The 16,328-nt window shown below is 42.7% G+C and overlaps 1 protein-coding gene across 7 annotated transcripts in view; it reads right to left on the bottom strand.

Annotated features, from left to right (window-relative positions):
- Window positions 1-2,788: 2,788 nt before the first annotated feature.
- Window positions 2,789-16,328, bottom strand: part of LOC102966358 (protein DDI1 homolog 2) — a 37,283-nt gene continuing 23,743 nt past the window's right edge. For 3 of the 7 annotated variants that reach the window (XM_042996111.1, XM_007083784.2, XM_042996113.1), the window contains 3 exons: window positions 11,981-12,084; window positions 9,636-9,825; window positions 2,789-4,741 (listed from right to left, as the gene is read on the bottom strand). In XM_042996111.1, coding sequence (XP_042852045.1) covers window positions 2,859-4,741; window positions 9,636-9,825; window positions 11,981-12,084 — 2,177 coding nt within the window. In that variant the 3' untranslated portion in view covers window positions 2,789-2,858. Of the gene's footprint in view, window positions 4,742-7,242; window positions 7,306-9,635; window positions 9,826-11,980; window positions 12,085-16,328 lie in introns of those variants that run through there. The other 4 variants (XM_042996112.1, XM_007083785.2, XM_042996115.1 and 1 more) reach the window with 4 other exon arrangements.

Here is a 16,328-nt window from a genome sequence, read left to right as displayed (position 1 = left end):
CACAGAACCGTCCGTTACTGGTTACGGCAAAGAAGCTATCCAGTAAGGTGGCCCGTTACTGTCGATGGCTGGCCAGGATCAGTTCTGTTGGCCACCAGAGGAGTTCACAATGATTTTACCTCATTTTTAGAGAAGTTAATCTCGAATCTCTGCACTTTTAGTAAAACTGACAAAGTTCACTAGTGTCGTGTTCCTTAATTCCCTTTGTGTTTTAAGAACTGCGTGATTTAAAATTATTCAAAATCCTAATAATGTCAGCGACTTTACGTTCATACAAATGATGGGACAGGAAAATAAAGTTTTAAAGATCCAAAGCAATTATACACTGAAAAATAAATGATGAAAAAGGACAAGGCTAGCTGGCAAGAGGGTTCAGCTCATTCATTCAAGGTACTCCTAAGGAGAATACATGTACAACTATAGGCCTATTCGATTTTCTCCTAAAAATAAATATACATACGTAAAAAGCTATTGTAATAAAACCTCTTCCACACTGATATTCTGTATTCTACCTAGGATGGATTCCCAGATCTCCGCACTGTGAAAATTCAGTGGCCAAGCCGCTGAGCAGTGTGCCACTGCTCAGAAAGACTAGGAGGCCCGTCTTCACCCAGAAGGCCTCTTGGGAGGGGTCTGTTGTCACTGATAACTTCCCCCACCTCACACCCACCCCACTTTATAACCCTAAAGATTTATTAGCTTAGAATAAATTCCGAGTTACCACCCATAAAGCAAATACAGGGGCCACTGCATTGCTACTGGATTTTGCTTCCCTCATAGCACCAACTACTTAATTATGGTCGCAGCTCTAAGAGTCGGTTGACAGAAATCCTACACGCAGTTTCCTAGTGCATCTTACGTCTTTGGTGTGGGGCAGGCAAAAGGGTCTGCAGCATGTGATTGTCTCAAAGAACATCTTAAAGACAACCTGGCTGACCTGCTGTTCGGAGCGCCCTCGTGAAAACGGTAAACCACAACTCCTTCTGCCAACCATCTCCCAACTTCGGAGGATCATGATGAATCTATGTGACTTTCCGCCACATCACTGAAGACTCACAACATACATACAAACGTCACAGCAAAAAGAAAAGGAGACGGAACAGGACAGAAGAGAAAGGTCTCTAAGTGCCCCCAAATGAAAATGTCAAAAACTCCTGAGATATGAGCCTCCGTTTTGATTGTGCTCAATGACTTGAATTTTGAAAGAAAGAATAAGCTTGCAAAGAGAGTAAGACTTCACACAAAATCATTTAACACTAAGTTCACGAATCACCCTTTCGAAGCATCTGTTTCAAACACGTTGCAAACTCTAGCTTGGAATCAGGAGTCATTCTCAAAATTCTTTTCAATAAAACCAAGATTTCAGATTCCTGCTGGGTACATAAGATAATTTATTTTCTGGGAAAAACTACCTAAAATCTATCCAGTAGGATTATTGCACAGTGGGGCCCACAGGACAATGATTTCCAAGGGCTAGTCCTCATATAAAAAAAGGCCACAATAAATACATCTATATACTATGCCCCACTCTACCTTGACATGGTAAACACAAATGTGACACCGCCTGCTTTAAAAAAGAAACACCTGAGGAAAGAAAGGGATGGAAATCTCTACCAAGGCCACTTGAGTCAGGAACTGCCATTACTATTTCCATTGCCGTAAAGGCCACTCACCAAACAGGCTGACCATTCCAAGCACCAAGATGAACCAGCGACAAGGTTATCACACTTCACGATATCTCACTCCGATCGCGGCTCACACTGAGCTTTGGAAGCACTTCCCAGTAGATGAGCTTAGAAAGGAAATGAACTGCAGGCAAATCAACCCCTTAGCAGAACTCTGGGTTCATTGTTGGTCACTAAGGGTTGAGGTGAGATCAGTAAGATGCTCGCAAACCCACTCTCTAGTAAATTCCAGCGTTCAGGCCATTATTTTTCACTCCCGGTCCTTGAAACATCACCAAACATTTGCAAACAGAATTACACGCTTTTCCCTTTTCTATCTGGGTAGCACCACGTTCCATTCTGATGTTGATTCCCCCCCACCCCAAAATACTTGGCAATTCATGCAGCAGCCTGTCGCGTACAGAGCAGCCCAAGTTTTAAATCCTCCCAACTCACCCCATAAAACTGCCAAATCCTAACCACACAAATAAAAACATACCACTCTAGGAGAGATCAATTATTCTTCAACTTCCTCTTATAACTGATGCATCACCAATACACAGAGCACTAAGTGTAATTCCAAACACCACACCATGTGATCAAGTCTGTAAATGGACAATTGAGCCAACAAGCCATACCCTGCCTACAGCACAGACACAGCCAAAGAGGGAAGGTGATCTGCTTTCAGCTGCATGGGTGGTAGGGTTTCTCATGGCTTCTGCTTTTTAAAGCACTCACTCTCATTCTAAAATGGTATGCTATACACAAAACCATCAATTTTATTCCAGAATACATCATCTTGATAATAAAAAGCTTTTGTATGCACATACTGCCAATACATTTAAAAGGCCCAAATTTTAACAAATAGAATAGACAAATTCATCAGACAAGAGATAAGTTACTTTGGCCGAAAAAAATCTTTAAAAAAAATCTGGCTCAACATTCTGCTTGCAGGTTTCTACATATACTGTGTACGTGGTGAGTGAAAGAGAGAGAGAGAGAGAGAGAGAGAGAGGGAGAGAGAGAGAGGAGAGAGAGAGGAGAGGGAGGGAGGGAGGGAGGGAGGGAGAGAGAGAGAGAGAGAGAGAGAGAGAGAGAGAGAGAGAGAGTTGTGTGTCTATAGCTTTTTTTTTTTTTTTTTTTTTTTTTTTTTTTTTAAGGGAATGGAGGATGGTTTAGCCCACTTTTCCTTGGTTATGTAGGAACTACAATGTTCTTTGCGAGCAAAACAAGAAGTGCAAGGTCTGCATTTCCGCCAACTCGATGCAAAGCCCCAAGAGCTTCCTGCAAAGTGAAGCCGGCACGGAGAATCCGGTCAATGTCTGCAGCAGGAAAAATCAGTGGTGGAAGAACGGAGGGACTTGATGATGGGTGGCTGGTGGGCGGTTCAAAGTCAACAAGTGGCCCTGCGGCTTCAGGACAGACATCCTGTCGTGTCTCAGGCCCGTCTGTCACCGGATTCTGTGCGCCCTGACCCAGATCTTCAACCAACGTGAAATTGGACCAGGACTTCGTTTGCTCAGATGTGGGACTGACACCATCCTCCTCACCTGCTGAAAGTTTGGGTGAGATTTCTACACCTAAGGTGCAGTGTAATTGATTAGACGTTTTTGCTGAGGCTAGAGCGTCAGAACTGCTCTTGTTCTCGGATTCCCTAGACTCGGGGACACTTTCCTTATCAGTTACTAGGCCATCACCTGGATCCCTGACATTAATACCTTCTACATCCTCTACTCCAGCACCATTTGAAGTGTCTGTTAACTTTTCTGCCCTCACCGATACAGTTACGGTCTGATGAAAGGAGACTTGTGAACGCTCTTCGTTCTGGGTAACTACAACATGCTCACTTTGGGTCCGTCTTTCAGAAAGGTCCTTCCCACCTGTTTGGCCCTCAGTTACCATTTCTGATTGACAGATAACTTCTTCAGATGTATTTTCTGAAGCTGGTTTACTACTAATGACCAAAAGTTCATGGAGTTCCTTCAAGGCTGCCGTTAGAGATGAGCAGGATTCCTCTGCTGACTCCACAGAAGGCTGACAACTGCCACAGAGACTTAAAGACGGGGAGCAATCCCCATCTTCTTTATTTGTTCCAGACATTTCAACGTTATTGTCTGGGAGCTGTAAATCCTGAGTGCAAATTGAATTACTCAAAATTTCGGACGAAGGGTTACATTTTGATGTTTCTACTTCCATCAGGGGATTATCTAAGGTGAGATCGGGTGCACCGATGTTCTTGACATTGGCATTCTGACCATCCGCTGAGTTAGGCACAGCCACTAGGGACTCTTCAACTGTATCCACTTCCATGAGTGTTTCTGAATGGGGGCAGCCACAGCATCCTGAAGGTAGAGTATTTTCCTCTGTACCTGGAAGGTCCACATTCTGCTGTAGCCTGTCTTCTTTCATTGTAGCTTCTAAATCAACACTTCTTTGTGGATTCTGTTGCCTTTCTCCAAGAAGTTCAAAGTCCTCTGTGTTACAGAGATGTTCCTGTTCTTGGTCATGTAGAGCATTCTGTTGTACAACCTCATGCTGTTCATTCCCTGGTTCTTTGTGCTGCTGAAGGCCGTTCCCTTGACTCGGGTTCTGACTTTCTGGATGCCAACCCTTTTCACCTAGAAACCCCGGTGGTTCTTGCACACTAGCAGTCGTGACAGATAAACTAGCTTGCGGTCTTGTGTGGAGAGGAGATCTGAGGCCCTGGGTGCTTCTTTCAGCAGATTTCTCCATATTCTCTGCAACAATGGCTTCTTCGGATGAATTCTGCAGAGGCATGGCTGGAGCGCTGTCTGCTGAAGAAGCACAATCAGAAAGATCCCGTGGAGGAAGATGTTCTTTCTTTTCAGAGGTTATCTGGAATTCGGCGGAAGCCTTCAAAGCCTTTAGAGCTTTAGGTTCAATGCTGTCAGGGTCACTGGGCTCGAAAGGGCAGCCTGAAGCAGAGACAGAGTGAGCAAGACTCATAGGATTACCAATCTCAGGACTCTGTCCTGAAGGATGGGCTGGATGGTTAAATCCATCTGAAGTTGGTAAGGATGACATTCCCAGTGAGGTAGTTTCTTTACCACTTTTCTCTACATGGAACAAAAGGGAAAGGAAAAGAGATTAATTAGCAGATTACAAAGGCCAATCACTTCTCAGATGATACAAATCTCAACAGGACAGAACAAAATCAGGCCCTTAAACTTGGGTTTGTCTTATACTGATACTTATACAAGAACCATTCTCACTGGGGTAGACAATTCAACATCACAGCATCAGAATAAGAGATAGGCACGTTCTTAACAAAACATGTACACTGTAATTCAGTATTTTTCTTTAAGTACCATTAATAAACATCCACATAATGGCTGCGTTAGTGCTCAAGACTGAAGGACATTCATGTATCTTTATTCTCCGTGGGTCCGACCCTCTTAGAAGAGTTTCTCCGAGTGTGTTCTATCACTTGCCCTGAAATCCTGTTTGCTAAGCATGCACACTCTGGGGCACCATCCCTGGGAGTAAACCCAAGGGTCTGCACTTTCAAAAAGCTCCTCGGGTGGTTCTGAAGCATGTTACAGATTTTGAGGATCTCTGCACTAGAGTGATTCTCACATCAATGCACTTTTAGCGTTTCAAACGACAAGACTAAAACCAGTTATATCTGGAACAGAGTGGGAATTATAAAGAGAAAGGAGAATATGCTCGGGATTCTCTAGGAGACAGAGAAACAAATATTCTATTTAATTCATTTCTATCCAAACTCCCATGATCCAAATCATGAGACAGCTGTCTGAGCAAGGACTCAAAGCACAAAAATAAAGGTAAAGAGCAAACAGATTAGATCCAATCATCACCTTGCCAAATACGGCAACCTTAGAAAGGTTTATCAGTTACTTTATCACATTAACATGGTACAACTAAGTGAGGACACTGAAGTCTTTTAGGGCAGGGAAAGGGGGTAGGGTCCTGGCAGCAAAGGCGGACGGTTCATAATAGTTTTCAGACAGGCAATGACCATTTAGACTCAATACAACTGACTGGGCACTCAAGGGTGGCAGGCTCAAACACCACCTCACGAAGCCATTAAACATCAATTCCAACTCTCCTTTTGCCACCGATACGAACACTGACCTCTATGCAGTGACTAGAAGATTGTTAATTAAATGCCAACGGGTGGCAGCAAAAACTACTTCACGATACAATCTCTCAGGGCAGATGCTTCTCAGACTCAAATGCTTCGTGTTGACTGCCATCCATTGTGGGGGGCTTGATCTTAAGAAGTCAGGAAGCAATCCAGATTCAAATGGCTCTAAATCATTCTAATCCGACACCGGTTAACAGCACAATGAGATAAAGCATTGACTCTGTTGGGAAGTTACTGACTTCTGGTGAAACAGTATAGTTTAGAGGTCAACAGGAAAACAGCATTTGCTTCAGTGTAAATTATATCCATTAGTGTCTAGAAACAGTTATTAGTTTTATTTATCAATCTCTAAGGCCGACTCTGAAAGAGGTTCAGTTGTGAGTTGATGCGAACAGAAAAGATGCATCACAGTGAAATATCCGAGTTAAGTAGCACGGGGCATGTGATGATGGCCTTCGGGCACTGGCACGCCAGTTACAATCCCTGTGTCAGGTCAAGGAGAACGTGGCCTCAGTGTGTGTTTTGTGCTAAGAAAGCAGCACACGGTCCTCCAAGAGCTGAGACTTCACTGGCCTAAGTGCTGACCGTAGGGGACAGGCTCAGTACTACGGGTGAGGAGAAGGGGATGAGAACAATGGATATTAAGAATAATTAAACTGTGCCTACTTTTACCCCATCTTTCTAAGGAAAAAGAAAAAAACAAAGAAATTAAGTGCTAGGTATCTAATCACAACCAGCCTGCAACCCCGTATAAAGCCCGAGGCTGGGAGTTGCCTTTTTTCCTCTTGATAAATCAGCCAGTAAACTCAGGCTGCCGTCTCCCAAATTTACACTCCAGGGAGATGGGAACAGAGCGTCTCCCGGGGAGACCCTGCGAGTCTAGGGAGAGAAGAGTCAAGTCTTAACTCCCGTTTCAGGGAGAATTAAACCTCAGCGCTGCCCACGTTATTGAACCTGTGCCCCCAGACAAGTTTACCTGGCCGAAGCCCCGATTTCGTCTTCGGCGGAATGAAAATTTCTTTCAGGTAGAAGTGCCCTTCTACCAGTCTAGGCAGTTGTGTGCAGGGATATGAAAAAGGAACTTCCAGTTTTCCAGAAGAAACAGGCTCATGAAACCCCTAACGGTGTAGTTATCTTCAACAACAACATGCTGTGGGGCTGATATTCTTGATTTGCTCTATTCACAATGGCCAGATGGACCTGGCTTTTACTGGGATCTCCCTCCCCTCCTTGGACTGTTCCACAACAGTTGACGAAACTATAAATAGGAAACTATACTTCGATGTGTACGCATGCCAACATACGGATGTATATACAGGCTGGTTGTAACCAGATCAGACGAGGTGACATGGATGGCAGAAGCTAAGTTCCAAAACTGCGGCGGACACAGAGACTTTCAGAGCACAGACGATAACTGGATGGAAGGCTGAACGTGGCGTCTATAAATACCTGGTCTGGGGCCCACTCCAGCTGCAGCACACACACACTACATGCATCATGGCTTCTGACGCTCTGTTTGAATTAGGAAACAGACAAGCAAACTTGGGTTAACAACGCAAACCACACAGCATGCGGGGTTATTGTCTCCATTCCTCTGCCGTCTTATAATCAGGAGCTGGGAGAGTCAAAGTTGGGGAATGCTTCTGTAGTTTGGTTGGTTTAATTCTCTCACAATACACAGAACAACGTGTCAACTTCAACAGATCTTCAGTAGAACTTGGGAAGGAATTCATCTCACACACCCACACACATGGAACTCATGGGCAGACGTGTGAGACAGGTGGAAACAGCAGACCCATGGATGGGATTACAAGCTATGGCAATCTTCAAGGTGAGCGAACACTTGTGACAGTCACTTTCCCAATTTCTTTCTCAGTTGACATTTATTTTTGGGAGAAAAACAAACGAAAGTGGATCGTCCTGGCTTAACTTCTCTTCTAGTCAGTGTTTAGAAAATGTATCAGATATGGCTCCTGTTCTGACTTATTTTTCTGCTGATAGAAAAGATAAAAGATACTATGGTATAAGGTATCCACCAAAGGAACGGTTTTTGGCAAAAATACTTTCACCTACTATGTCCAGAGTTTTGATTTTGAAGATACTGGGAAGTCAGCGTTCCAAACAAGACAGACCTGATGTAGAATTCATTCACTATTTAAATAAATATTGTAAAAATTAGCACAAGCCATGTATCGTCACTAAAAAAATATCATCCTCTGGGCAAAAAACCCACTTCCTTTTAATCCTTTTCTGAAAACTATTTTTTATTTTTTTATCTTATTTTTTTATGTTTTTAAAGTAATCTCTACGCCCAACGAAGGGCTAGACTCTCGACCTCGAGATTAGGAGCTGCACGCTCTGCGAACTAAGCCACCCAGGAGCCCCTCCTTGTAATCGTTTGAATTGCCACATTCTGTTCACTATGCCTGAAAACACCTGTGGTTTCTATTTTCATCTCCTTAACTTTTTATTACAAGAAGGTAATTACCCGAAGAGGGTAACTGTTAGTAGGTTAGAAAGCATTGCTATCATCAGCCAGTGCTCCTCAAATAAAAACACCACATTGTAGGGGGAAAATAGACATTTCACAAGATGGTAATACATCCTCATTTTATTAATACCCAGAATGATGACTCAACTGACAAGTTACTAAAAACAGGTAAAACCTCCTAAGCGGGTATGTCAAACTCAGTCAAGCTTGCCTTGCAGGGAAGCTTAAAACTATTCATTCCATGGCTGTTCAGAATATTCCCCTTCCTACAACCAAGGCTGTATTTTGTATGTACAACTCAAAGGTGCCAAAAGGTGTCAAGGAGCAGACTGAACACAGCCGGCTTGGAAAAGTCCATCTGCTACCCACACCCATTTTAATTTAAAGAGGCTCAGGGCTACACCTTGGGTGCTCTCCATAAAAACACTGGCAAAATCTGGCTGCCTTTTTCTTTTTTTTAATAAGCTCCTATCTTTTATGTCTTTAGGAGAAAGCTATTCCCTGAACTTGTAGCTCTAATACATTTTACTGTATCAGAAAACACAACATGTGGTATTAGTCACTGATGAATATAGCTCAAGACTTGAAAATAACCCCAACTTAAAAGTTAATTCTCTTCAGTTTCTAGAAAATGCATCCCACAGTCACGGTTTTAGAACAGATGGGGAAAATGATCACATGGAGGTAGGATTTCATCGAGAATGTGTCCTTCCAGCTTACCCAAGAAAACTTGGCTTGGTCTTTAGACTTAAACCAAGACAACTGAGACTCACAAAGAAGCGAATTAGGAATCCCCGTGTCAGGGGTTTGCAGACGGTTCTAATTTGGCTCAAGAACACACTATGCGATCTCATTAATAGCATAAACCCTGTATTCTGATTAGTGTTCAGTTATGCTCCTTATTGTTGGTTCCTCTGTCTCTGGTAGCAGCGCTTTGAGTAGATATTAATTAAAAAGGTCAGGACTGCTTAGTCAGGACGACAATGCTATCCTTCAAAGGAAGCGGGCCTAAGGAAAGGAAAATAAATGTTCAGGGAAACTGCAGAACTAAAAGGAAATGTCTGCTTGCTGCAAGAATTTGTGTTAGGAAAAAGGAAACAAGATTTTTTAGGAAGCCTACCAAAATGCGCTTAAGCAAGTAACTGCCCAAGGTACCTAGCACACAGCAATGGATCTGTTGAAACACCGAGTTTTTCTTTACCGTATTGAGAGAGGACAAGGAACACATCCGTGACAGCACGATGACATGGATTAAGAACTGAAAAGGTCCCCAAACCCTCTCAAGCTCCAACCTCCCCGGCTCACGGACAACAACGAGCAAGTTATCCCAGAGCATGGCCACTGCAAATACCTGCATCCTCCACGGATTTCTGAAGAGCTTCTGCTAATTCTTGGTCTGCAATCTCTTCTGGCCGCACATCCTCTCGCCCCGCCCCATACGCCAATCGGGCACACTCCGGTAACTCTCCCTCGGGCAGGAAGGTGGTCTGTGAGCCTGTCGTGCCGATCACGAGCACATTTTTCTTGAGGTCGATGGAACACTTAGAAGGAAGAAACCAAAGACGGATGATAGCGGATAAAACACCATGCAGAAAAGTTATCCGGAATTTAAATATTTAAGTTTTATCTAAGTATTTTTTTAATGTTCGTTTGTTTTTCAGAGAGAAAGAGAGTGAGCGAGTGAGCAGGAGAGGGGCAGAGAGAGACAGAGACAGACAGACAGAATCCGAAACAGGCTCCAGGTTCTGAGCTGTCGGCACAGAGCCTGATGCAGGACTCAAACTCACAAACCAGGAGATCATGACCCGAGCTGAAGTCGGGTCAGAAGCTCAAAAGATTGAGCCACACAGGTGCCCCTAATATTTAAGTATTTTTTGAAACATTTAAAGTTTATAGCAGAATCAAAAAAAAAAGCTTATAGGAGAATCATCTTTATATGATGTAGTTTTATACATATTTGTCTAACCCAACCTCTGTTCATTTCTGAATTTAAATGTAATACACATTCACTGTACAAAATTGGGAAAAAGGCCAAGCATAATCAGCAGCCCCACTTTTTAGACATACAGAGATGATTTTTTCTTAAAAAACTGAGACATACCATTTATACATTCACATTACTATTTACATTGTGCTTACTGCACAAAGTACCAATCATCTCAAAAGTGGCATATGGGCAAGGCGATCTTTATTTTTTTTTCTTCTTATTTTTTTAATACAGAGAGAGGGAGACACCAACTCTGAAGAAAGCTCCAGGCTCTGAGCTGTCAGCACAGAACGCACGAACTGTGAGATCACGACCTGAGCTGAAGTTGGACGCTTAACCAACGGAGCCACGCAGGCACCCCAAGGCAATCTTTATTTCGTACTTAGAACTACCCTCCTTTTCTGTGTATTTTTCTAATTATTTAACATAGGACAGTACACACATATATGTTTTCTATCTGTAAAGCTGAAGACTACTGGTCTATATCATGACTAAAAAATGGGGAGAGAGTGACAAGTTAATAAATTAGGTTTTATTAATACATGCATTCACTCACCCCTTCTACTTAAAATTCTGCACCTTGATTAGAATATTAATGCAATATATGTTTTATAGGATTTCGGTATTAAAACGAGTATTAATGACATAGGGGTACCTGGGTGGCTCAGTCCGTTAAACGTCCGATTCTTGATTTCAGTTCAGGTCATGATCTCATGGTTCATGAGATGAAGCCCTGAGTTGTGCTCTGCACTGACAGTGTGGAGCCTACTTAGGATTCTCTCTCCCTCTCTGCCCTTTCCCGCTCCTGCTCTCTTTCTCTCAAAATAAATAAACATTAAAAAAAAAAACACAAAAAACAGTATTAGTGACATAAAAATATTGTCTAGATATGGGGGCGCCTGGGTGGCTCAGTCGGTTGGGCGCCCGACTTCGGCTCAGGTCATGATCTCACGGTCCGTGTGTTCAAGGCCCACGTTGGGCTCTGTGCCGACAGCTCAGAGCCTGGAGCCTGCTTCAGATTCTGTGTTTCCTTCTCTCTCTGTCCCTCCCCCACTCACACTCTGTCTCTACCAAAAAATGAATAAACGTTTAAAAAAAAAATTAAAACAAAAATATTGCCTAGATACAAAACCTTACTGGGAAAATTTTATCACCCAGTGGACACTAATTGCTTCTTCAATCAGAAGAGTTTATCTTTAAACAAATTATTAGATTTCAGAGTGGAAATACAAAGATTGTAAATGAACATAGTTACAACTCATTCTCCCCATACTAAACAAACATTTCCACTGCCCGCATCTTATCTACACCTTCTTCCTTAAGCACTGACAAGCTGTGAAGGATTTACTAAACTCCTACTAGCAGTAAAATCATCATGTGTTTTCTAGATCCCGCTACAAACCCATCAAAACTTACCTGAGTTCTAATCAGAAACTGAAAGTAACACAAGAGAACCAAGTTGCCCATTATACTCTCAAACAGATGGCGGGATTTAACAGATTCAGAGAGATTTCACAAGAAGAGATTCTATTTCTACTGATAAATCGTTTCAAACCATGTATGATGACATCCTTAATTAGGGATCTTTCCAAGTCTCAAAAGCCATGCTTTCTCAGTTTTCTAGTATATATAACCAAGAGAAATGATGCAATCATACCCATGTAACATACAAAACGTCAGTGCAGAAAGATAGTGAAGCACTTAATTACCTGATGCCGTTTCAGCATGTCCAGTCCCAGAAGCATGTCCATAGGCTGTTCCTCAAGTATAGAGAAAGAGCACGCCAGGAAATCTCCTTCAATTTGAACCTGAGCTAAAGCATATTAAGAGAAGGGATTGCGGATTTTTGCTTCAAAAGCCTCATGCAATCTTTGGAAAGATTGCATTCTGTGCCTTGCTTCTTGCAATCAGTCAAAGCCAAGGCAAAGCATGAAACAGGTGAGTTAAGTATGAAAATCCAGTGAACCCAATGACCAGTTTAAAAGTCAATGAAGGGGGCACCTGGGTGGCTCAGTAGGTTGACTGTCCGGTGTCAGCTCAGGTCACAATCTCCCAGTTCATGGGTTCGAGCCCCGCATCGGGCTCTGTGCTGACAGCTTAGAACCTGGAGCTTGTTTCACATTCTGTGTCTCCCTCTCTCTCTGCCTCTCCCCCACTTGTGCTCTGTCTCTGTCTCTCAAAAATAAATGAATAAATGTAAGAAAAATAAAAAATAAATAAAGCAGAATAAAACAAACACCTATGCATTTATTTCCCCGGTTAGGAAACACAAAACTCAGAGGTTCCTTATGTTCTACTGCTCATAGCTTCGGGTCTTCTCCAACCCTCCCGACTATCCTGGCTTTTGTATCAATCATTCTTAGCTTTTTAAATGATTCTTACGAGTCTTGTATGATTTTTTAAAAATTTTTCTTTAACATTTATTCATTTTTGAGAGTGAGAGAGACAGATCATCAGTGGGGGAAGGGCAGAGAGAGAGGGAGACACAGAATCCAAAGCAGGCTCCAGGCTCTGAGCTGTCAGCACAGAGTCCAACATGGGGCTTGAACTCATGGACTGCGAGATTGTGACCTGAGCTGAAGTTGGACCTTAACCGAGTCACCCAGGTGCCCGAAGTCTTGTATGATTTTTTAAAAAATTTTCTTAATGTTTATTTTTGAGAGAGAGAGACAGAGCATGAGTGGGGGGAAGGGCAGAGAGAGCCGGAGACACAGAATCCAAAGCAGGCTTCAGGCTCCGAGGTGTCAGCACAGAGCCCGACACGGGGCTCGAACTCATGGACTGTGAGATCATGACCTCAGCTGAAGTTGGACACTTAACCAACTGAGTCACCCAGGCGCCCCGAGTCTTGTACGATTTTTTAAAAAAATTTTTTAATGTTTATTTTTGAGAGAGAGACAGAGCATGAGCGGGGGAAGGGCAGAGAGAGCCGGAGACACAGAATCCAAAGCAGGCTTCAGGCTCCGAGGTGTCAGCACAGAGCCCTATGTGGGGCTTGAACTCATGAACTACGAGATCGTGACCTGAGCCAAAGTAAGACACTTAACCGACAGAGCCACAGGTGCCCCCAGTCTTGTATGATTTCTAAGTGACATACTATTTAGTTTTGTGTTTTTGAATTACCACTCGCTAATCTTTTACTCAAGTATTTTGAGGGGTGCCTGGGTAACTTAGTCGGTTAAGCGTCCGACATCGGCTCAGGTCATGATCTCGCGGTTCCTGAGTTCGAGCCCCACATCAGGCTCTGTGCTGACAGCTCAGAACCAGGAGCCTGCTTCAGATTCTGGGTCTCCCTCTCTCTCTCTGCCCCTTCCCCCCCTCAAAAATAAACATTAAAAAAAGTTAATTAAAAAGAAAACAAAAACAGAAGTATTTTGAGATCGATCCCTGCACATGTAACTATTTCTTTCATTTTTAATTATCCTTTAGGGCACCTGGGTGGATAAGCTGGTTAAGCGTCTGACTCTGGACTTTGGCTCAGGTTATCATCTCGCCGTTCATGAGTTTGAGCCCCGCATCAGGGCTCTGTGGTAACTGGGGTGGGCCTGCTTGGGATTCTCTGTCTTTCTCTCTCAAAAACAAACTTAGAGGTGCCTGGGTGGCTCAGTCGGTTAACCATCTGACTCTTGGTTTCTACTCAGGTCATGATCTCACAGTTCATGGATTTGAGCCCCGAATCAGGCTCCACTCTCTCCCTCTCTCTCCCCCTCCCCTGCTTATGCTCTCTCTCTCTCAAAATAGATAAATAAAACTTAAAAAAAAAAAATCCCTAGTGTACTGTAATGCCTAATATACCACAACTGATTTATTCTACTGCTCTGGGACTTTCTGGGTCACTTCCAATTTCTGCGGTCATAAGCAATGCTGCCCTGAGTATTCTCCTGGTGTGCATTCAGTTTCTCTAATGGTATATATACCACAGAAAACAGAATTACAGGGTTCTAGGGGATATTAGGTTCAACTTTGCTGGGGGATGTTGAATTATTTTCCAAAATGTTTCTAGCAGTGTATCAGAGTTCCTCCTGCTCCACATTCTCACCAACAATTAGTATTATTAGATTGAAAATCTTACTAAATTTCCCTAATAATGAGTAACTTTTCATGTATTTCTTAACCATTTGGGTTTCCTATTCAATAGTGCCTGTTCTATTGCTTCTGTAATTTTTTTTTAACATTTATTCATCTTCTTGAGAGACGCAGTGTGAGTAGGGGAGGGACAGAGAGGGAGACACAGAATCTGAAGCAGGCTCCAGGCTCTGAGCTGTCAGCACAGAGCCCAATGTGGGGCTTGAACTCATGGAGCATGAGATCATGACCTGAGCCCAAGTTGGACACTGGGCCACTCAGGTACCCCTGTAATTGTTTTAAATTTTTTAATGTTTATTTATTTTTGAGAGAGAGACACACACAGAGTATGAGCAGGGGAAGGGCAAAGAGAGACACACACACACACAATCCGAAGCAGGCTCCAGGCTCCATGCTGACAGCTCAGAGCCAGGCGTGGAGCTCGAATCCACAATCCCCGAGATCATGACCTGAGCCGAAGTCGGACACTCAACCCAGCCACCCGAGTGCATCGCTCCTGTAGTTTGTTTATACCATCTTACTGAATTGAAGGATGGACACATGCACACACACACACTGTATATATTCTGAAAACGAATCCTTTATTGGTCACTGTTATAAAAACTCTTTCCTAGTTTGCATCTGTTCACATCCTTTATGATGTCTCTTGATAAAAAATTCTGAATCGTAATGTGGCCCAATCTACCAAATAATCTCCTTCTTAACTTTTAAGGAACTCTTTTTCTGCATGCAAGATATTCTCCTATATTTTCTTCTAAAAGCTCTGATACTGCTTTTAACATCTAGGTCTGTAACCCACGCCGAACTGACATCTGTGTGTGATGTGAGGCAGGGTCCGTTTTCCAATTCATTTTTTCCACAGGGACACCCAGCTGGCCTTGCATCATTTCCTGAAACCTTCCCTCCGCTCTGTAAGATGCCCTGTGCCATTTATCAAGGTTCACGTAAGCACAGGTCTGTTTCTGTTTTAGTCCTTTGGTCCTGACATCTAGAAGGGGAAGTCATTCCAGAGTTATCTTGCCTATTCCTACAATAAAGGGCTGATTTTAAATGAGCACATCAGGTCTCACAAAAAACCTACTGAGATCTTCATGGTACCACAATGACTGCTGCTGATGAATGTGGGAGAATTCTCACCTTTGACACACTGAGTCTTCCCACCCATGACACAGCTCTCCTTTATTTAGATTTCCCTTATGATCATAGGTTTTCGGCCTGCTGTCGTAGCCAAGCTGCAAAATGCTACGACCTGTCCATCCACAAGGAAAGACGCGAGGGACTGAGACTTACTTTGCCTCATCCTATTATCTTCCTACCTAAAACCATGGAAAATCAAACCCAGACTCTGAAGCAAACCAGTTTGTGGTATTTCAGTCCTACTGTGTGTAGGAAAGTACGTGACAGTAACGTATTTAAACTACCCCAATTCTATATAAATCAATAAAAGAAACAAAAGACTCTAATAAACAGACAACTATATTACAGAAAAAAAAAAAAAAGAGAGAAAAATGGGTAGAAATGATCACTTGCAATGAGAGAAGAGCAACTTACAATAAAAAAACCACACTTTTTGAATCTGTAAATTCAGGGACTAAAAATTAGTAATACTTGATTGGAGAAGGACATTAAGATGAATACTGACGAAGTGCTGGAAAAGCCATTTTGGTGCAAATCAGAAATACATCAAGAGCCTTTAGGTGTTCATAACCTTTGACTCAGTAGTTTCATTGACAGGAATCTTTAGTAAGGAAAAAAAAATTAAAATGTGCACCCAAAAAACCCCACAAAAATCTACTGCCGTATTACAGTAACAAAATATTGGGGGAAAAAATTTATCCTAAAAGTTGACCATTAAACCCATATAAGAGAATCCCATGCATCTGCATGGTGCTTATGAAAATTATAGTAACACTGCGAACATGTCATTTTTTCTTAAAACAGAGTATGAAATTCTATACATTATACGACCAC

This window comes from Panthera tigris, chromosome C1, assembly GCF_018350195.1.
Source record: "Panthera tigris isolate Pti1 chromosome C1, P.tigris_Pti1_mat1.1, whole genome shotgun sequence".
Classification (NCBI taxonomy): Eukaryota; Metazoa; Chordata; class Mammalia; order Carnivora; family Felidae; genus Panthera; species Panthera tigris.
This window is presented reverse-complemented; position numbering and strand designations above follow the sequence as displayed.